The following is a 20,098-nucleotide window of genomic DNA, read 5'->3' on the forward strand; positions in this document are numbered from 1 at the left end:
ATATATAAGCAATAAACTAAAATAGCTGTGTTATAAAATTAAATTATGTAATAAAAGTAAACATGAGTAAATTAATTAAGATATTGCATCAAGAGTGGTAGGTATGTAAATATCTCGAACAGTACTTTTCACAGCCAAATAAAATTGCTGATTTGGCCTTCTAGGCTATTTAAATCTTTTGTGAGTGGATTGGTACATTTCATAAATTTTCTACTTCTTGAAAAAGTAACATTTCTTCCCAGCTGTTCAATACTTTCCATAGAAGTGAAATATTAGTATCCATTTTATAAGCTTTTAGAATAAATGTTGCATGAGTAACAGGATTTTCTGCTAGTAGTATTACAATTCAGTTTCATAACAAAGTATCTAAACTCATTTTTTATTTAGAATTTCATTGCTTTTGCTTATAGCAGTATTTATACTTAGTTTAGTACTGTATCATAAATTATGGCTTGATTATATTAGGTAGTTTTAACTTGCTCCAAAATTAGAGGCTATAGGGTGAATATTCTGGATAATTCAATGTATAAAAAAATGCAGTGCGTGGTAGAAAAGCCATATTAATTGAAGAAAATTTTTTGTTTATAATTATAAAAAGAGTCATTTCATGTATTATTAACTTAAACCTGCATTTAAATTACATAAAATTTCAAAAGGAAGAAGAGTATTTCAGACATAAATGTTGAAGTAAAACATTATATTTGTTTATATGAAATTTGGCAGAGATCTCTAAAAACTTGTGCCGCTTATTTTCGCAGTAGTTTGAAGGAATTGATTCCTGTTTATTTAGTAATCGTCAAGTAGAATCAACACATTCAAATTAAGACCATAATAAATAAAAAACTTAAATTGCTTGTCATATTTTTTCAAGTTGCACATCAAATCTTTAGGCTCACCAACTGCCGAGTGGTAAATTCGTTAAACACTTCTAATTCAACCTGGGTTTCAATACCAGTGAACAGACTAGCTGCATGAGTGTTTTCATGGTTTTCCATGTGTAATGTTAGTTCCGAAGGATGCAATTACATTAAGAATATAAGGTACTTTTCCATTTTGCTGGCGCAGGTGATAAAATCGCCAATAATGGTACAACTGATGCCAAACGGAATATCTCGTTGATAACATTTTATGCCTCATTTTCAAAACAAATCATAGCTATTTTTTATCAGATTGATTGTTTCTTTCAATACTGGCATGCAATTACATAGAATTTTTATCAGAAAGTTCAATTTTATGCCTTAAGGCCATTCACGGTAATTAAGTCAAATAGGATGCAATCACACTGCTCACTCTAAGGCAAAAATATAGAAAAGGCAAAGTCAAGGGCTAAATTCATCAATTCTAATAAGAATGCACTAGTGAAGTAAAGCACTGCAGTTTTACATAATTTCTGAGTAAGCTATTCTTACAAATGGAAATAATTCTTTCATTTAAACTTGTATTCCAAATTAAGATTTAACTGGAAATTAATGTAGATAATTACTGAGAGAATTAGATTTTTGTAGTGTAGTTTACGTGAGATGAGATCACTTGGGGTCACGTGATATGAACCAGCGAATCAGGATGTTGAACCATAAAAGCATAGTAAATTCTCAAATTAATGTCTTTTTACAAATTTTAAATTATTTTATTATTTACTAATACAAAAATTATACAAAATTTTAAACAATATTAAAATGTTTATGTCTTCAAAATAAAAAATTCTTAGCTAACATTTTTTATGTGTACAAGGTTGTTCAGTAAGTTTGTGGACCGGAAATGAAGAAACCAATTTTTATTTGTAAAAATGACTTTATTTTTCAACATAGTTTCCCTCAACTTCAATACACTTATTCCAATAGTTTCTAATGTATGGATCCCTTGACTGTAGTAGTTTTTCAGCAGCTCTGCAAAATATCCATCCACGGCAGGTATTACCTCTTTGTTTGAAGAAAATCGTTTTCCACGGAGATATTATTTGAGGTGTGGGAAGAGCCAGAAGTCGGAGGGAGCTAAATCTGGTGAATAGGCTGGATGTTGCAACAATTCGTACTTCAATTCAGTTATTTTAGCAATGGTTTTTTGTGCGCAGGTGCGTTATCTTGGTGGAAAATGATTTTCTTCTTCTGTAATCCGGGTCTTCTTTCACAAATTTTTTTGTCTATTTGATTCAAAAGGTTACAATAATAATCCGAATTAATTGTTTTGCCAGTTTGAAGGTAATCTATAAACAAAATTCCTTTCACATCCCAAAAAACTGATGCTAACACCTTCTTGGCTGATTTTTTGCACACGAACTCGCTTCGGCACCGAAGAGTCGGGTTCACACCACTCCTTAGCCTCCTGCTTTGATTCAGGATCATGATGGTAGACCCAAGTCTCATCCATTGTGATAAATCGACAGATAAAATCGCTTTTATTCTTCTTAAAATGCTCCAAATGTTGCTGGCAAAGTCGCATCCGAATGTGTTTTTACTCCATCGTTAGAGAATGTGGCACCCATTTTGCACAGAATTTTTTGAAACCTAAATTAACACTCAAAATATTTCTCACTGTGCCCAATGAAATGCCTAAAGCCTCTGTTAAGTCTCTTTCAGTCAATCGACGGTCTTCTAATACCATATCTTGTATTTTTCTGATGATTTCCGGTGTTGATGCAGTTTTTGGACGTCCCTCTCGCGGATCGTCTTCAAGGCTGGTACGACCACTTTTGAATAAACTAGTCCACTTACAAACCATTGTTTTTGAAGAAGCAGATTCACCCAACACATTCACCATTTCGGTATGAATTTCCATTGCATTTAAACCTTTCTTTACAAAGAATTTGATAACTGCACGTTGCTCAATTTTATCCATACCTGAAAAAAAAGCACAACACGTTAGATATAAAGGGCGGTTAAACAACGAATAAATTAACAGATCGAAATGAAACTTTTGACGTGTGCCTAAGAAGAACAAATATGAAAATGGCGTCGAAGTTTTAGGTCTAATATTGATGAATAGATGGCGCTCCGCAAACTTATTGAACAACCTGTTATACTGTATATTGTCGCCAATAAAGTCTGCTTGGCGAGATTTGCGCCAGCGAAACGGAAAAGTACCGAATATAACAAATGAAAAGTAATCATGGATAAACTGCTGACAACTATCATAATATTATTTCTTTAAAAGAAACTTACATTCCTATAAGAATGCATAGTAATATTAACATTACAATATCTAATAAGATATCTTCATTTCTACTTCCCTCTAATTTGAATCTTGCCCATTCCTATTATTGTTTACTGCTACTCCCTAGGCCTCAAATCATTCAGTGTTGCTAGAACTGCTGTCTGCATCATTTCCTATAGTTTGCAAATCATCTTTATCATCATTGCCTATGTGACCTTTAAGTCCGTCTTCCTACATGTTTATCTTCAGAACCATCGAGAGCATTAGAAATCCCCATTTTCCTGAAGCTCAGCTTTATTGCTTAAGCAGTCAGGGCATATGCATTCAAAATCCATGAGAAAATCTGTTGAATGGATTCTCTGGATTTTTCCTGTTCTTTTCCATTTAAAAATTGTGAAAGGTGGAAAATTTTTTACTGTCTTCACTCTCTGCTAACATTATTGAGCTAGACTTCTCAAGTTCCTGTAATTTTTACTAACACTGAAGATGCCCTCATTTGATTAAGTGTAGTCTTATTGGGCATGCCAAAAAATGCAGGAGTTTGATCTGTGTCTCCTATGTGTTCAAAATCATAATGTTTTTCCTTGCTGGTTCATGAATCTTTGAAAGTCTAACACCTTTTCTTTATAACTCTATTGTGCAGGTGTTTTTCTTCATCTTAAACTAACTGTTGTGATGTAATATCACATTTTTTCGCATCATCCTCACTTGTATCATTTCATATGACACAGCTATTCATTGTATCTTTGCTCTTTCACTATCATTTCATCACTTCATTATCGGTTTCTTTAAATTTTCCGGTTTGTCTCCTGAAACACAAACGGGAATGTTTGCTATGAATGTACTCTGAATTTGTCTTCCTCAGCACATCTTTTCCTTTTCTCCAGTGTGAAATCAAAGTAGGTTGAATATCAGACTGTCTGCTGGTAGGTTAACTTGTGAATTTAAAAAATTCTAATTTAAATTTTGCTATGCAGCTACGATTATATTTTTTCGCTATGGTTCTGAAAGTCATGTGTGTTCGTAGTACACACATGTCAAATGAAACTTCTAGGCTACAAATTTTCAATCCTAAGTAAGGAGTCTAATTGAATCAATAATGTTAAAGCCGTGAATAATGAAACTCCTAATTACAGTTCTCAATTCTAAATAAAAAATTGAATTGAATCGATGATTTTGAAGCCACATAATTGAGTCAAAGTACATAGGTTAGCTCATTTACTGGGTAAAGACTGAGGGGACACCTCACATGAGTAAACCTTCACCGTAGTTCCCAAAAGGGGCATCAGAGGAATGAACAAGAAGTGGGGCAAACAAAAGAGTCAGATTTTGAAAGATCGAAAACATCAGCAGCTACATCGAGCTGGAAGGTACATAATAGGAGTAGGTGAAACCACATATTTCAAAAGCTTTTTAAGTGTTCATTGCTATGTCTGGGTAATTTAATGAAGGATTTGCAAAAATTTTTTTCAAATAATAAATGCAAGAGGAAGTAAATTGGATAAAATTCTAATATGAGTTTGCAAATACACTGAATCAAAATACAAATAATTAAGGGAATACAGTTTATCAGTAAGCTGCCTGACAGAGGGTAAGCTATGTGTAGTAGAGGAATGAGAAAAATATGCAAATATTAAAAAAATTTTCAGAACTTAGCACTAAAAAGCTGGGGGGATGCAATACATGAGGAAATACAGTAGCAGTTAACATATATCGTTTTTCACAAATAATCAACCTATTTATTAAGAATTAATAGGGTTTGCATTAAAGCGAAACTTTTACAATTGGGTTGTGATGTCATGCTTGTCTATTATTGGTCCTAAATTTCACAATTTGGCAACAGTTTTTGTTTGAATCATAGGCCTGTTTGTGCTTTATGGCAAAGTTACAAATCTCTTAATTTTTCTTTAAAAAAAGTTTCTAAAATTCGAGAGTGTTCTGGTTACTTGAATGCTGGATAATTGGGCTTTTACTATATTGCTTAAGTTATCTAAAATATGATAGAACATTGTTTGCATATACGAGGATTACTGAAAGTTTTGAAAATTTTTATTAATTTTCTGATCGGTGTGGGTTTTGCTGAAAGCCCAAATTTCCATGACAAAGAGGTATTTTCTTGATTTTAATGTCAAAATGCCCATGGTACTTTATACCTAGATTTATGTACTTTTAATAAATTGCCTTAACTTCTCAGACATATTTCAAAATGCAAGTATATAGGCTTTCTCAAAGATGTCACAAAGGTATTGGTGGTTAGAGGGTTAAAATAGATGGATGTCAAAATAATTCCTGTCATATCTTCTTAAGGTACTCTCCGCTGCTTGTCGCTCTTTAAAGCTAATACTGCTTATCTTGACGTGTAAAAATAACCCATGACTAAACAGCCCCAACAAAATAGCACAAGATTAAATAGCTCCAAACTAAATGGCTCTGACTAGATAATCTTGACAAAATAGCACTGAAGTAATAGCTAAGCCTAGTTGTATAATTATATAAATAGAGTCAAAAGTTGTTAATTCGGACACCCATAATCCGGACCTCAAAGCTAAAAACTTTCTGCGCCGCGTTGACACATGCGCATAGGCGTTTCCGCGTGCTCGTAAGACTTTTACGACTGCGCATATGCGTGTGCGCAAGCGCAGAATACGTTTTCGCGTTCGCGTTTAATGTGGAACAGATGGTATAAGCTAAAATTATCTAATTATCTATTTCAGTTAATATTGATGATTGCGTTGTTCCTTAATCTTCGAATTGGATGCGGCTTATTATTTTTTGCAGACTGTAAGAGCAATTTTATAAAAGTAAACTTGAACTTTCGATTATGTCAAATAGAATTTCCAATGCTGGAGCTCCCAAAGGATCTACAAAACGAAAGTATGTTTCGATGTCCGTCAAACAAAAAGTGGAATTGCTGCAAAAGATGGATAAAGACATGAAGAAGTTGACAGAGAGGTTAGTGAAAACGAAAAAATTTCGATTGACAAGTTAGTCGGTATTCTCGGCACAGCAATTACGGGACTTGAACAGCGGAACTTCGTAACTGAACAAGAAATTATGTCTGTTTATAGAATTAAAGAGAAATTATTATCACATAAAACGAAGCAACTTAAACAACTTACATTGAAAGAAATGTTTAATAAAGTAAACAAATAAATATTAAGCTTTTTTTTTTTTGTAAATTTTGATACCCTTTAGATTATAATTGTTCTTTATTTCATAAATTATGGTTTCATATTTTTAATTTTAGAATTTCTGCATGCCATCTTACGAGATTTAAACTGATGATCTATAATCTGGAAAAGTCGATAATCCGGAATCGCCGAAGTCCCGACGAGTCCGGATTAATGACTTTTGACTATATAATTATATTAAATTATGCTAGTGAATATTAGTAAAAAATGAATTTTGACAGTTGAAAATATTTATTAAAAAACCCTTTCTAAAATTTGTATATGAACATATTAATAGAAATTGTAAATGCAGTTTGGCAATCCTCTACAAACCTTTCTGTTCCTTACCACATTTTTTCATTTCACATATTTGTTTCATTTAGGACAGTGCTTACGGCAAAAAGTGCATGAACTAAATTTGGCGGAATTTTATGTATATAATGAAAATGTGCGTGTTTATATAAAAATGTTGTTAGCTTTGAGTTTTATACCATTGGATGATGTTATCAGAGTATTTGAAGAATTAATTGAAACTTTCGCAAACAAACTAGACCCTATTATTGCTTACTGAGATGATACTTGTATAGGACGAATAATATGCAACTGCCGAGCACAATTACCATTTGCAATACATGTGTGGAATGTTTATGAAGACACCAAATAATCAGAGGACAAATAATTCAGCAGAAGGGTGGCATAGAACATTCCAGCGAACTGTAGAAGGGTGGCAGAGAGGGTTCCATTATCCATATCTCTACAAACTTGTTGATCATTTCCAGATAGAGAAAGATATGGTGGAAATCAGCTTAACACGTCTTGCTGCAAGTATTCACAACATAGGCATTAGCAAAGCTAAGTATACAGAACTCAATCGATGCCTGGAAGCATTAGTAGAAACTTATGCAAATATGGGAACATATGGACTTTCTTAGTATTTTACATAACCTTGAAATGTAATTTTTATAAAGAATGTGGGGTAAATATTTATTTACGGTTGCGCCTTGGCAAAAATTGGCGATTTTTGGTGGTACATGGATACCGAGTTTGTGCAATTTTTTTACCTGTTATTTTGGTTTTCGATTCTTGGCGGTACATGGATACCGAATTTGTGCAAGTCTTTCAATAAAAAAAAAAATTGCACAAACTCGATATCCATGTACCCATTGACTTATTTTCACTTTAAAAAAAAATCAGAGAATTGCACATTCCCTTAACTTTATCCATGTACACATCTACCTATTTTCAGTTAAAAAAAAAAAAAAAAAAAAAAAGAGAACTGCACAAACTTGGCATTGTGCACTCCCTTTACTTTTGTCCATGTACACATCGATCTATTTTCACTTAAAAGATCAAAGAAGCACCCAAGTCTACAGTAAAGCCAGACAAAAAATACACAATCTCAATAAACTACATTTTAAATCAAAGAATAAAATAACATAAAAAAAATTCCTCATATGCATCTGAGCACTACACAAAGCATATATTCACTTACTTTATTTAGAATTTAGAAATTTCTACGTCTTCAGTCTGTGGCACACTAAATTCCTTAACAGCATCCGAAAGCTTCCTAAAATTATCTGAAATATAATCCATATATCGGCGTCGCCACATAAATTCACAAAAATAAGTGTAAAAAATATCCTCCAGCATTCAACCATATGCATTTCCTTCCTACAAACAGGACACTTATAATGCTACTAAGTAAACCTTCATTTACACACCACACACCAGTCAATTAATGCACTTTCCCCCTTTCGTTCCATATTGTACAGAAACTTCAAATTAATCTTACCACGTTCAAACCTTCTACCATCTAAATCACAAAATAAGCAATGCACTTCCTAACCAACACACACCACAAGCCCTTACAAATCTTTTTCCCATCATTCAAAATTTATGGCAGTCACGCAGCCGATCACGTCATAATAGGTTTTCCATAACATTTAACTACTCAGGTTACCATAAATGAAACAACAACTTGATGATAAATAAAACAACTTTGCGATAATACAAAGGGCACCTTTCAATCTACTTTAACCGAATGTGGTAAGGGACAGAAACCTTAAAGGTTTGTAAAGAATTATCAAACCACATTTTAAAATTTCTATTAATATGTTCATATACAATTTTTTAAATGTGTTTTTAATAAATGTTTTAAACTGTAAAAATAATAATACTGATATGTTTTAATAGAATTAATTTTATATAATTATATGAAAAGGCTGTAACAATTACTTTGGGGCTATTTTGAAGGGGTACCACTGCTTGCCATTCTTCATTTTAAATACTGACCACAAATTCTCAGTATGCCAGCACAGAACTTTGATATGAATTAGAACTTACTCCAAGAAGTTTTTCTTAGCTTTAGGAAGCAGTTAGTCCCATGAAAATAAACTGATAATCAAGGGTTTGAGCTTCTGAATCCCATAGAAATGAAATAGCCTTTCTTCTGAGAGAGCCGTTGCATTGTCGTAATGCGTTAGGATTCTTTGTAATTCATTTTTGACTGTTATAGTTTTTTTTAGTACATTAAACAAGCTTTTAATGGTATATTATTTAACAGTCACTTAAAAAAATTTCTTTTTTTAATCATCACAGTCTCAATGTTTTATCCATTTGCAGAGAAAAAAGAGCTCACCGTTTCACTCTTGTGTCGACCTCAATGAGGGATCATAAGCAGGAAAAATCTGTACCATAAAAAGTGATGTGTTAGAGTTTTTGTTCATATTGATAAAGCCAAACTCTGTCACCTGTTAACAGTGTTAAAAATCACTTTTGAGTGTCCGAGCAAAAGATCCTTTTCATCAAATCTTAGAGAAAAGTTTTTTTTTCTGTGTGCCTATCTGCTTGAGCCTGGTTTGTTATATTGCCAAGTGATGAGGGATCCAGTGACTGCTAATCCTCCTGACACTGTGTTTTTCATAAGAAATATTTATGACAAATCCAATAGATAGAGATTTTTCAGCGACAAACCAAAATCTAAACAGAATCCACTTCATAACATGTATGTCTTTTTTAAAAATGCTAGTAAGCATTCATTATTTCATTCATATAGGGTAGCAAAATTTTTTGCTTTTGAAATTAATCTGACAGCAGTTCTCTGTTCAGCATTGTGATCAGTTTTAAGTATAAACATTTCCAAATTAAATACTAAATCATTATTCTTTTTAGAATTTCTTATGCTTCATATTTTCTGATTTCAGTCTCAAAGGTAAAATACTTTAGCTGATTTAAAAAACAGAGTTTAAAAATAACCAATTTGCATATCTTGGCAGTTCTAGTGTTGTTTGTAACAAAGAACAAATCTCTGAAAAATACCTGAAGTACATTGTAATTTTGTAAAAATTTAATCTCATTCTTTAAAGGAATTAAAGAGCACTTTTTGCAAGTAATGCTTATTAATGTTATGTACTTTGGTGTTTTAATATTATCCCCCCCTCAAAAGTACAAATTTGGGACTTGTTTAATTTTTATGTTTGATTCCATTTTTTGAACTTGTAATACCATCAAAGTAATATTTATAAATGATGATCATATAAATATATCTTATCTGGATGATATTTTATCATTAAAAAAATATTGAAAAGATACATGTGGAACTAGAGAAAATTTCTAGTTTTTGTAATATTAGTAAAGTAAAAATAAAAATCAAACATTTAAATCTGTCCCATATTATTTCAGACCAAACCACTCAAAATAAAACTGAGAAGCACAGTGACTAATTGCATGAAAAGGTGCAAAAAAAAAAAAGTACAGTCAAAAGTCGCTAATCCGGACCTCAAAACTACAAACTTTCCGCGCATGCGTCGCGTTCATGCTTGCTCGTAAGACCTTTACGGCTGCGCATAATACGTTTGCGCATGCGCGTTTAATGTATAACGGACGGTATAAGCTAAAATTATCTGTTTCAGTTAATGTTGCAGGTTGCGTTGTTCTTTAATCTTCGAATTGGATCCGGCTTATTATTTTTTGCAGACTGTTGGAGCAATTTTATAAAAGTAAGCTTGAATTTTCGATTATGTAAAATAGAATTTCCGATGCTGGAGCTCCCAAAGGATCTACAAAGCGAAAGTATGTTTCGATGTCCATCAAACAAAAAGTGGAATTGCTACAAAAAATGGATAAAGGCATATCCTTTGTTTCTCTAACCATTCTGAAAATCTGTTTATCAACTTCACTCTGCTCTGCGGGGGGAGGGGGACGCCGCCGCGGCTCGCAATGAATTGGAAGTTGATCTGCCAGCACTATCCTTATCTTCAGGGCAGATGTTTTTATTTTATTTGGCTTATAATTACTTACTAAATGTAGTATTTCATCTCGATGTACTCCGTCTTTGATATGATTTAAATCAAATTCCTGGTCATTATAATTTGCTTCCGATAGTGCAGAAAGTGACACAGAGGTTATTGAAAACGAAAAAATTTCGCTTGACAAATTAGTCAGTATTCTCGACACAGCAATTATAGGACTTGAACAGCGGAACTTTGTGATTGAACAAGAAATTATGTCTGTTTATAGAATTAAAGAGAAAATATTATCACAAAACGAAGCAACTTAAACAACTTACATTGAAAGAAATGTTTAATAAAGTAAACAAATAAATATTAAGCTTTTTTTTGTAAATTTTGATACCCTTTAGATTATAATTGTTCTTTATTTCATAAATTACGGTTTCATATTTTTAATTTTAGAATTTCTGCATGCCATCTTACGAGATTTAAACTGATGATCTATAATCCGGAAAAGTCGATAATCCGGAATCGCCGAAGTCCCAACGAGTCTGGATTAACGACTTTTGACTGTATAATTAAATTAAATTATGCTAGTGAATATTAGTAAAAAATGAATTTTGACAGTTGAAAATATTTATTAAAAAACCCTTTCTAAAAATTGTATATGGACATATTAATAGAAATTCTAAATGCAGTTAGGCAATCCTCTACAAGCTTTTCTGTTCCTTACCACATTTTTTCATTTTAAATAACTATTTTTGGGATTTTTTACGAGTTTTAAAATTTGTTTCTTCAGGTAAAAAAAATTATAGCATGCATTGGGACTGTAGCAGCTATGTCAACTGAGAAACTCCAGGCAAAGGAATTAGTTCCATGCCACGAATGTCATATGAAACGACTTCCCAAAGCAAGTGAAGTAAGTGAATATGTATTTTGTATCCTGGTCTATTGATAAAAATAGTGTATACTCAGTTTTACCACTTTTTGTTCACTCTTAACCTTTTTTTAATAATTTAAAAGTATACCTTGTAAATGAGGTAAAGGTAATTTAAAAAGTTAGTTTTTAAAAACGAGTTATTAAAGTGTTTCTTGTCAACTTGCCAAAACTGGCACAGTAAAAATATATTGCTTTAATTGCCTTTATTTCTAGAATGCCCCTCTCCTGAAATCAATTATTTATTCCTATGTTTAGGAAAATGTTCTAGTTTCTTGAAATAAGAAACAGGAAAAATGTACAATGCCCTCATTGAAATTCAAACTCTGAATCTCTTGATTGCTAGTTGGACGAACTTCCAGCTACACCACAAAGGCTAGCCCGATTGCTAGGCCTATCCTTTGTGGTGTAGCTTCTGCTAGGCCGATTGTCGAAATTCAAATTGCGGTTTTTATGGCTCTAACGCGCGACTTAGGATATATATTAGATATATATATATAATATTGTTCTAACAAGCATTCTGACTCAAAATTGGACTATTTCTAAAATAACCCAACAATTTTTTTACATATTTCGATTCTACAACTCAAATTATGCAAATTAAGTTTTGTAAAAAAACCCATGTGTAGTTTTTTAAAAATTAGCTCTCAAAATTTTAGCCCCTCAATGTTAATTGAATTTGGTATATCTCTTTCTTTATTGAACTTTTTTGATTCTTCCTTTCACATTTCAAAATTTAGGTTCATTCCAAATAAAATTCACCAATTTTTTATGATTTATTTTTAAAATTTGTATTTTAAAATAATTTTTATAAATTTTTTGAAAAAATTTTGAATTATAACCTGTAAAATTTTTAGCATCATCTTAAAGTAGATGTATTTCTAAGCATACCTGCAAAAAGTTAGTTTTTTTATTCAAAATTGTCTTAAGATGTACATGAATTTACATAGTGGGGCATTTTGAAATTTGGCATCTTTTTTTAAGCGATTATAATGCCAAATGTGGTTTATGGATTTTGTTACAGTGAATTGCCACAGCTATTTTTAACTTTAAATTTCAAATAAATTTTTATGGAGAATTAATTATATGGAATTTTTTCCCTCAATGATGTGCAATAAATATTTATTAATGCTATACAAAAAGCTTTTTTTAAAAAATGATACATGATATTGTTCAAATTCTTAAAATTTTTTAAATTTCTTCCTTACTTCCTTTTTTAAAAAATATTTGTAAGAGTAAATTTTTACATTCGCCATGTTATCGTGTGCTACTGTACTTTAACTTCATTTAAATTCAATTGTCTAAAATTGAGAATGCCCGTTTGATGCCTATTTTCTCAATGTCTTTAAGCAAAGAGGACATTGGAATAGTTCTGCGACATTTCCAATCTGGAAAATCGTTTAGGAAAATAGCTGAAATCACTGGCTATTCTAAAAGCAGGATTCATAGCATTTGACACAACTGAAATGCATTTGATGCAACTGATATTTTTAAAAAATTGAAAAGAATGCAAAATTTACGGAAATGTAACAATTGAAAAATCTTAGTTTTCTTGTATCAATGCTGAAAACAAATGTAGAAGGAAAGAAGAAAATTAGGAGGAAAAAAAAAGCAAAAATTTGAATGGCAATCTGCTTTAAAAAAGTTGGGTGTTCAAAGAGAAAACACTTGGATATGTACACCAGCAAATACCAGAAATTGAGCTTGTGCTAACGGAAAAGACAAAAACAATATCATTGCAGATTAAAGTGAAGAGGGACTGGTTTTCGACTAAATGGTTGTCTAAATTTAAATTACGTTATAGAACATCATATCACATCATAAACAGAGAATTCCATGATTTCTCAGTCGAATTATTTGAAGATTCAGGAATTTATCCAATGATATATATGGATGTCATCTAAAGACACTTTCCCTCTTGATGAAATCAGTCTTTCCTTTCATCTCATGCCTTCAAAATGCCTAGCTTTTAAAGACTGATAAAGGCTGTGACCAAATGCTAATGAAATGGATTGAATTGGATTATTAAGTTACAACAAAGCAGGTAACTTCATGAAGAGCTTTCTAAGGGAAACTAGCTCGTATACATGTTACACATTAGAAAAACCATGAAAATTAGAAAAACCATGAAAATGCCCATGCAACCAGCCCGTTTGCCAGGATTCAAACCCCAGAATGAAGTACCAGTATTCAGCGACTTTACTGTTTAGCCATTTGTGGTCCCTTATAAAATGGAAGGTAATAACTTTATTTAAGATGAATGTTAGAAATATCAAGATGTTTAAAAAAGTTTGATGCTTTTTTAACATGCCGGAAGAAAAAGAGCAAGCCATTAAGAAGAAAATTAATTTTTGCATAAAATTTATTATTTTTTTAAACATTTAAAACTTTTTAAACTTTAATCATATTTGATTCTTGCGATTTCAAAAATAAAATATTTTACTAAAATATGAATAACATTATAAGAAACTAGTAGGATGATAAAATTGTGTAAAGCAATGGGCACAATGATGAAACTGTTTAAAGCAATGTATGCAAGTCATTCTAAGTTAAAATGTTGGTTATACATCTCTCTTATTTATATATCTATTCTGAAAAGCATGTTAACTGCATTTTCTCTTTTAATATATTCAGTTTTCAAATGCATCGTAGTTTGGGTCACAAAGTAGTCTTTCGAAAGAAACACAATTCAAATAATTAAAATGAAATTCTGGAAAATTTATATGAAACAGTATTTATGTAAAATAGTATATTTAAAATGTGCAGTACGAATGAATAAATAGAAAATTTTAAAACAATTATCTGAAGAGAGAATGCAACACAATTAAAATAAAATTAAAAAAATTTAAAATTACCTAAATGAATAACTATGACTAAAAAATATATTATAAAGAAAACTATTTGAAAAAATATATGACACACTTTTTATTTAACTATGCAGTTCGAATGAGTAAATCGAAATTTTTGAAACAGTTATTTGAAAGAAATGCAGCATAAACAATTAAAATGAAATTCGAAAAAGAAAATAAATTATTTAAAATAATAACAAATATAATTAAAAATATAATATAAAGAAAATTATTTGAAAGAAGGAATGATGTAACTTTTTCTCCGCTCACGCACAATGCAAAAAGGGAAAGAAAAACAGGTTGTCATATATTAAGAAGTTTGCCCTTGGCACAAACTGAAAAAAATCTGCTGAGATTAAATTTTGAATTTCTCTGTACATTTCACACCAAATTTTACAAAATTTAATTTTTAGGCATGATTTGAGTCAGAGAATGGAAATATATAAAAAAAAATTGTTATATTGTTACAGAAAAAGCCCAATCTTGTGTCAAAATGAAAAACACAATTTGAATTTCGTCAATTGGCCCAGTAGAATGGGAGATGTAGAACTGTCCCCCCTTTTTTTTTCCAGTGTACATACATTTTTTAAAGTCTTTCTTATTTCAGTATTATGTAGCTGTTGGAATTGTTTAAAATTTTCCTTCCTTTCAGACATCTTTTCAAGGTAATAGTAAATATCAACAATGTGTTCATCTGCACTTATTGGTAAAGAAGCTGCCCCCTTTTCAACTGCTCAATTTGAGAGGTGACAGGTGCACCTCATAATTTGCAAATCTGAATTTTCTTTTTTTTAAGACCTTTTTTGAAAATCTTGAGAAATTTTAAGAATAAGAGAAAGTTTGGAGAAATATGTTGCAAATTGGTTGGCAGGAGTTGGCAGAAATTAGGAGTCTCTCAGCTAAATCGGGAGAGTTGGCAACTCTGCTATGTACATACATTGTCTTGTTTACAAGGTGGACCAACCTTCAGTAGCTTTACGTTTTTTTAATTAATTGAAGCACAGTTAATTTACAAAACTACATTTCCTAATGCTCACCTCCTAGCACATACAGAATGAACAAAAACTTTTTATATTCATTTCAATTGTAGGCAACAATTATTATTGGTCATAATAACTACAACTACTTCTACTAGATAATGACTGACTACTAGATAATGACTTACTTTCACTTCACCTTGAGTTTCAGTTTAGTTTCAGAAGGTTGTCATGCCATAAAATCAGTAAGGAGTTAGCGAGGGCTACAAAGAATAATAAAGATGTTATATATGGAAAATATTGATTCTTGCTTTTTGATTTTTGCTATTTAAATTATTATAAAAAGAACTTAGCAAGCAACCACATACTTGGTGACCTCGGAATTATTGATAAAGATGTCAGAAAGTGAAGAATCGGCGATTAAAGAAGAAATAGCACGGGTAAGTGTTAAAATACCTCCCTTTTGGGCTGAAAAGCCAGAGATATGGTTTTTATCAAGTAGAAGCACAGTTTTCTATTTGTGGAATAACTGCCGAGGAAACTAAATTCAATTACTTAGTATCGCAATTGGAAGCAAAATTTGTTGAAAGTTTATGGGATATTATAAGTGACAATAACAAAACCAAATATACTGCTGCTAAAGAACGTCTCTTGAACACTTTTAAAGAAAGTGAAAATAAACGTTTACAGAGACTGCTAACAGGCATAGACTTGGGAGACAGTAAACCTAGTCAACTTTTACAAAAAATGCGAAATCTTGCTACCGATGGCATTTCGGATAAAGTTCTTAAAACACTATTTCTGCAGAAAATGCCAGATACTGTGCGCAATATTTTAATCATTAGTGATGAAGATATCGAAAAACTAGCTCTGATGGCGGATCGTATCATCGAAATGCAACCAAAACAAGAACTATACTGTGCCAGCAGTATTGTTTCTCCAGGAACAGATGCTATTGCTGAATTACAACAACAAATTGCAGCTTTGGATAATAAATTCGAAAAACTAACTGTCACAAGAAATTCTTGTTCTCGCTCAAGAAATAGCAGTCGATCATCTAATAATCGAAGTAAATCTCGGAGCCGTTATAACCCTAATGGCAAGTACTGTTATTTCCACTTTCGTTTTCAAGAAAAGTGTTTTCCTGATAGATGCAAACCCCCCTGTGCGTGGAAAAACAGCTCCCCAGAAAACGAAAATCAGCAGTAGAATTAGCGGCAGACTCTGCTGCTGTAAATAAAGAAAATTGCCGTAAATTCCGCTTATTTATCACGGACAAAAAAACAGGTTTACATTTTCTGGTTTACAGTGGAGCAGAGGTAAGCCTTATTCCTCGTACTTCTAAACACAAACTTATTAGTGACTATAAATTATATGCTGCAAATAATACAGAAATTGATACTTTTGGTACAGAAGTTTTAAATCTTGATCTTGGTTTACGCCGAGAATTTCAATTCCCATTTATTGTAGCAAAAATTAGTAAACCCATATTAGGTGCAGATTTTTTAAATAAGTTCAATTTATTGATTGATATAAAGCATAAAAGGCTAATTGATGGTGTGACGAACCTTGCAGTTTATGGTGACATCGCACCCATCTCTATTCATGAAACTGTAAATACGACGGGCAGCTTATGCAAATATTCTGATTTATTTGCTATGTATCCTAGTATAACAAAACCAAATTTTCTTATTTCTACTGTAAAGCATAATGTGAAACATCATATTATAACTAAAGGACAACGTGTAAGTTGTAAAGCAAGACCATTAGACTCTAAACGGTTGGAAATAGAAGAGAATTCAAATATATGCTGGACAATAACATCATTAGTCCGTCCAGTTCAGAATGGGCAAGTCCCCTACACATAGTGACAAAGAAAGATGGTTCTTTCCGCCCATGTGGGGATTACAAAAGACTGAATGATTTAACTGTACCTGATCGTTATCCCATTCCTCGAATTCAAGATTTTCAACATATTTTAACTCATAAAACTATATTTTCTAAAATTGATCTCTTTAAAGCGTATTTTCACATTCCAGTAGCAGATGAAGATAAAGAAAAAACTGCTATTATCACACCTTTTGGTCTTTACCAATTCAATGTCATGAGTTTTGGTCTCAAAAATGCCCCCGCGACCTTTCAGAGGTTCATCAATGAAGTTTTTTATGGCCTAGACTTTGTGTTTCCATATTTGGATGATGTGTTGATTGCCTCTTCTTGCGAGGAAGAACATCGTTTACATCTTAAAACAATTTTCCCGCGTTTAGATAAATATGGTCTCCGAATTAATATTAGCAAATCAGTTTTGGGAGTATCTGTAATAAGACTTTTTGGGCTATCAAATATCTGCTGAAGGTTCAAAACCTCTACCTGAAAAAATTAAAGCTATCACAGAATATCCGTTTCCAGAAACTATACACCAACTTCGTTCCTTCTTAGGACTGATCAATTTCTATCGTAATTACATTAAAAATGCCGCAGAAACTCAAGCTCCTCTTCATGAACTTTTGAAAGGATCTACAAAAAAAGATCAACGGAAAATACTATGGACCAATGAAACCAGAAAAAGTTTTGAAAAATGTAAACAAGATATTGCTCAAGTAGCGTTGATGGCCTACCCCAATTCGGATTACCCTCTGGCACTTCTCACAGATGCATCCGATTTGGCTATTGGGTCAGTTATTCAACAAAAAGAACCAAATGGATGGAAACCTATTGCATTTTTTCAAAAAAGCTTAATGATGCCCAGAAAAATTATAGCGCTTACGATCGTGAACTTTTGGGTATATATTTATCTGTTAAGCACTTTAAACATTTACTTGAAGGCCGCGATTTTACTATTTATACGGATCATAAGCCCTTAACGTTTGCTTTTAAGCAGAATCATAACAAAGCATATCCCAGACAACTCAGACAGTTACAATATATCTCACAATTCTCTACTAACCTATGCCATATAAGTGGTCAAAACAATGTGGTTGCAGACAGCCTATCTAGGATTGAGGACATCGATTCACCTGTTGTTGATTTTGACCTGATAGCAGATGCACAAATTAATGATGATGAACTGCAACAGTTGAAATTACATTCCAAATCATTGCATATTAAACAGCACCAATTACCATCAGGAAAACTCTTATATTGCGATACCTCTACTTCTAATATCAGACCATTCATACCTCAAACTTTTCGGATGAAAATATTTAATGCAATTCATGGTTTAGCTCACCCTGGAATCCGAAGTACTGTAAAAGAGATTACTAAAAGATTCATTTGGCCGGATATAAAAAAAGATGTTAAACAGTGGGCTCAAACTTGTATCGATTGTCAGAAAAATAAAGTAACTAAACATACAAAATCAAAATATTCTCAATATCAAGCACCAGACGAAAGATTTAGTGTTGTGCACATTGATTTAATTGGGCCTTATTCACCTTCTAATGGATACACTTATTGTTTGACGTGTATTGATCGGTTTACCTCTTGGATGGAAGTGGTACTGTTATCAAATATCACAGCAGAAAATATAGCAAGAGCCTTTTATGAACATTGGATAACACGATTTGGTGTACCTTCTTGTGTTATTACTGACAGAGGAACTCCATTCATTTCGGAACTGTTTCGAAATTAGGCTTCGCTATGTGGAGTAAAAGTAAACCATACCACTTCTTACCATCCTCAGAGTAATGGGAAAATTGAACGTCTACACCGTACTTTAAAAGCAGCTATTAGATGTCATAATTCTCTTCATTGAACAGAAACATTACCAACAGTTCTTATGGGTTTGCGAGCTGCTCTATATGAGGACTGTAAGTATACAATAGCTGAAATGGTTTATGGCAAAACTATTAAATTACCTGGTGAATTCTTTGAAGAATCAAACATGCCAATATCTAATGATAATTTTGTATGTAATCTTCGAAATCAGATGGCCCTTTTAAAGCCCTATCAATCCAAATCCAAATGTAAACAAAAGATTTTCATCCCAAAAGATTTGTGCACATGCTCGCACGTGTTTCTGCGGGTTGACAGAGTAAAAAAACCTTTGGAGCCCCCATATGAAGGACCCTTTTTGGTACTGCAAAGAACCCCGAAATATTTTCTTCTATCAATTAAAAATAAACAAGTTAGTATTAACAAGTTAGTACAAGTAAGTAACCAGCTTATGTGTTACAACCTAATGAACTTTTGTCTCCAACTTCAAAAAGTGATCATACATCTGTGCCAAGTAAGCAACTAGAACAACCTAAAAAATTAACACGATGTGGAAGACAAGTAAAACTTCCAGTTCGTTTCAATGACGTTATTGACTCTTTTTGAACTTATAACTCTTTCATATTAATTTAAAACTTAATTATGTTTTTTTTGTGTACATAATTTCAATTTATATATTTGTATCAGTGTTATTTGTATAGATATTTGTATCTTCTCTCCCACCATGTTTTCAGAGTAACGTAACTTTGTTACTGGTAGGGGAGTGATGTAGGCAACAATTATTATTGGTCATAATAACTACAACTACTTCTACTAGATAATGACTACTACTTTCACTTCACCTTGAGTTTCAGTTTAGTTTCAGAAGGTTGTCATGCCATAAAATCAGTAAGGAGATAGCGAGGGCTACAAAGAATAATAAAGATGTTATATATGGAAAATATTGATTCTTGCTTTTTGATTTTTGCTATTTAAATTATTATAAAAAGAACTTAGCAAGCAACCACACACTGCAAAAAGTGCCATCTGTTTCTTTTCAATATTCCCCATCTGTGAACTCAGGTTCACATAC

General features: G+C 32.1%; 1 protein-coding gene across 2 annotated transcripts in view; it reads left to right on the top strand.

The window, feature by feature from the left end:
• Mic26-27 (MICOS complex subunit 26/27) overlaps positions 1-20,098 on the top strand; it is a 52,425-nt gene that overhangs the window by 8,429 nt on the left and 23,898 nt on the right. The window contains exon 2 of one of the 2 annotated variants that reach the window (XM_035371787.2): positions 11,349-11,468. In XM_035371787.2, the coding sequence (XP_035227678.1) occupies positions 11,349-11,468 (120 nt within the window). The remainder of the gene's footprint in view (positions 1-11,348; positions 11,469-20,098) is intronic. The other variant, XM_085808746.1, reaches the window with a different exon arrangement.

Source organism: Stegodyphus dumicola, chromosome X2 (assembly GCF_044657685.1).
Source record: "Stegodyphus dumicola isolate Sdum_Otavi_A_Nest chromosome X2, ASM4465768v1".
In the NCBI taxonomy this organism is placed as follows: Eukaryota; Metazoa; Arthropoda; class Arachnida; order Araneae; family Eresidae; genus Stegodyphus; species Stegodyphus dumicola.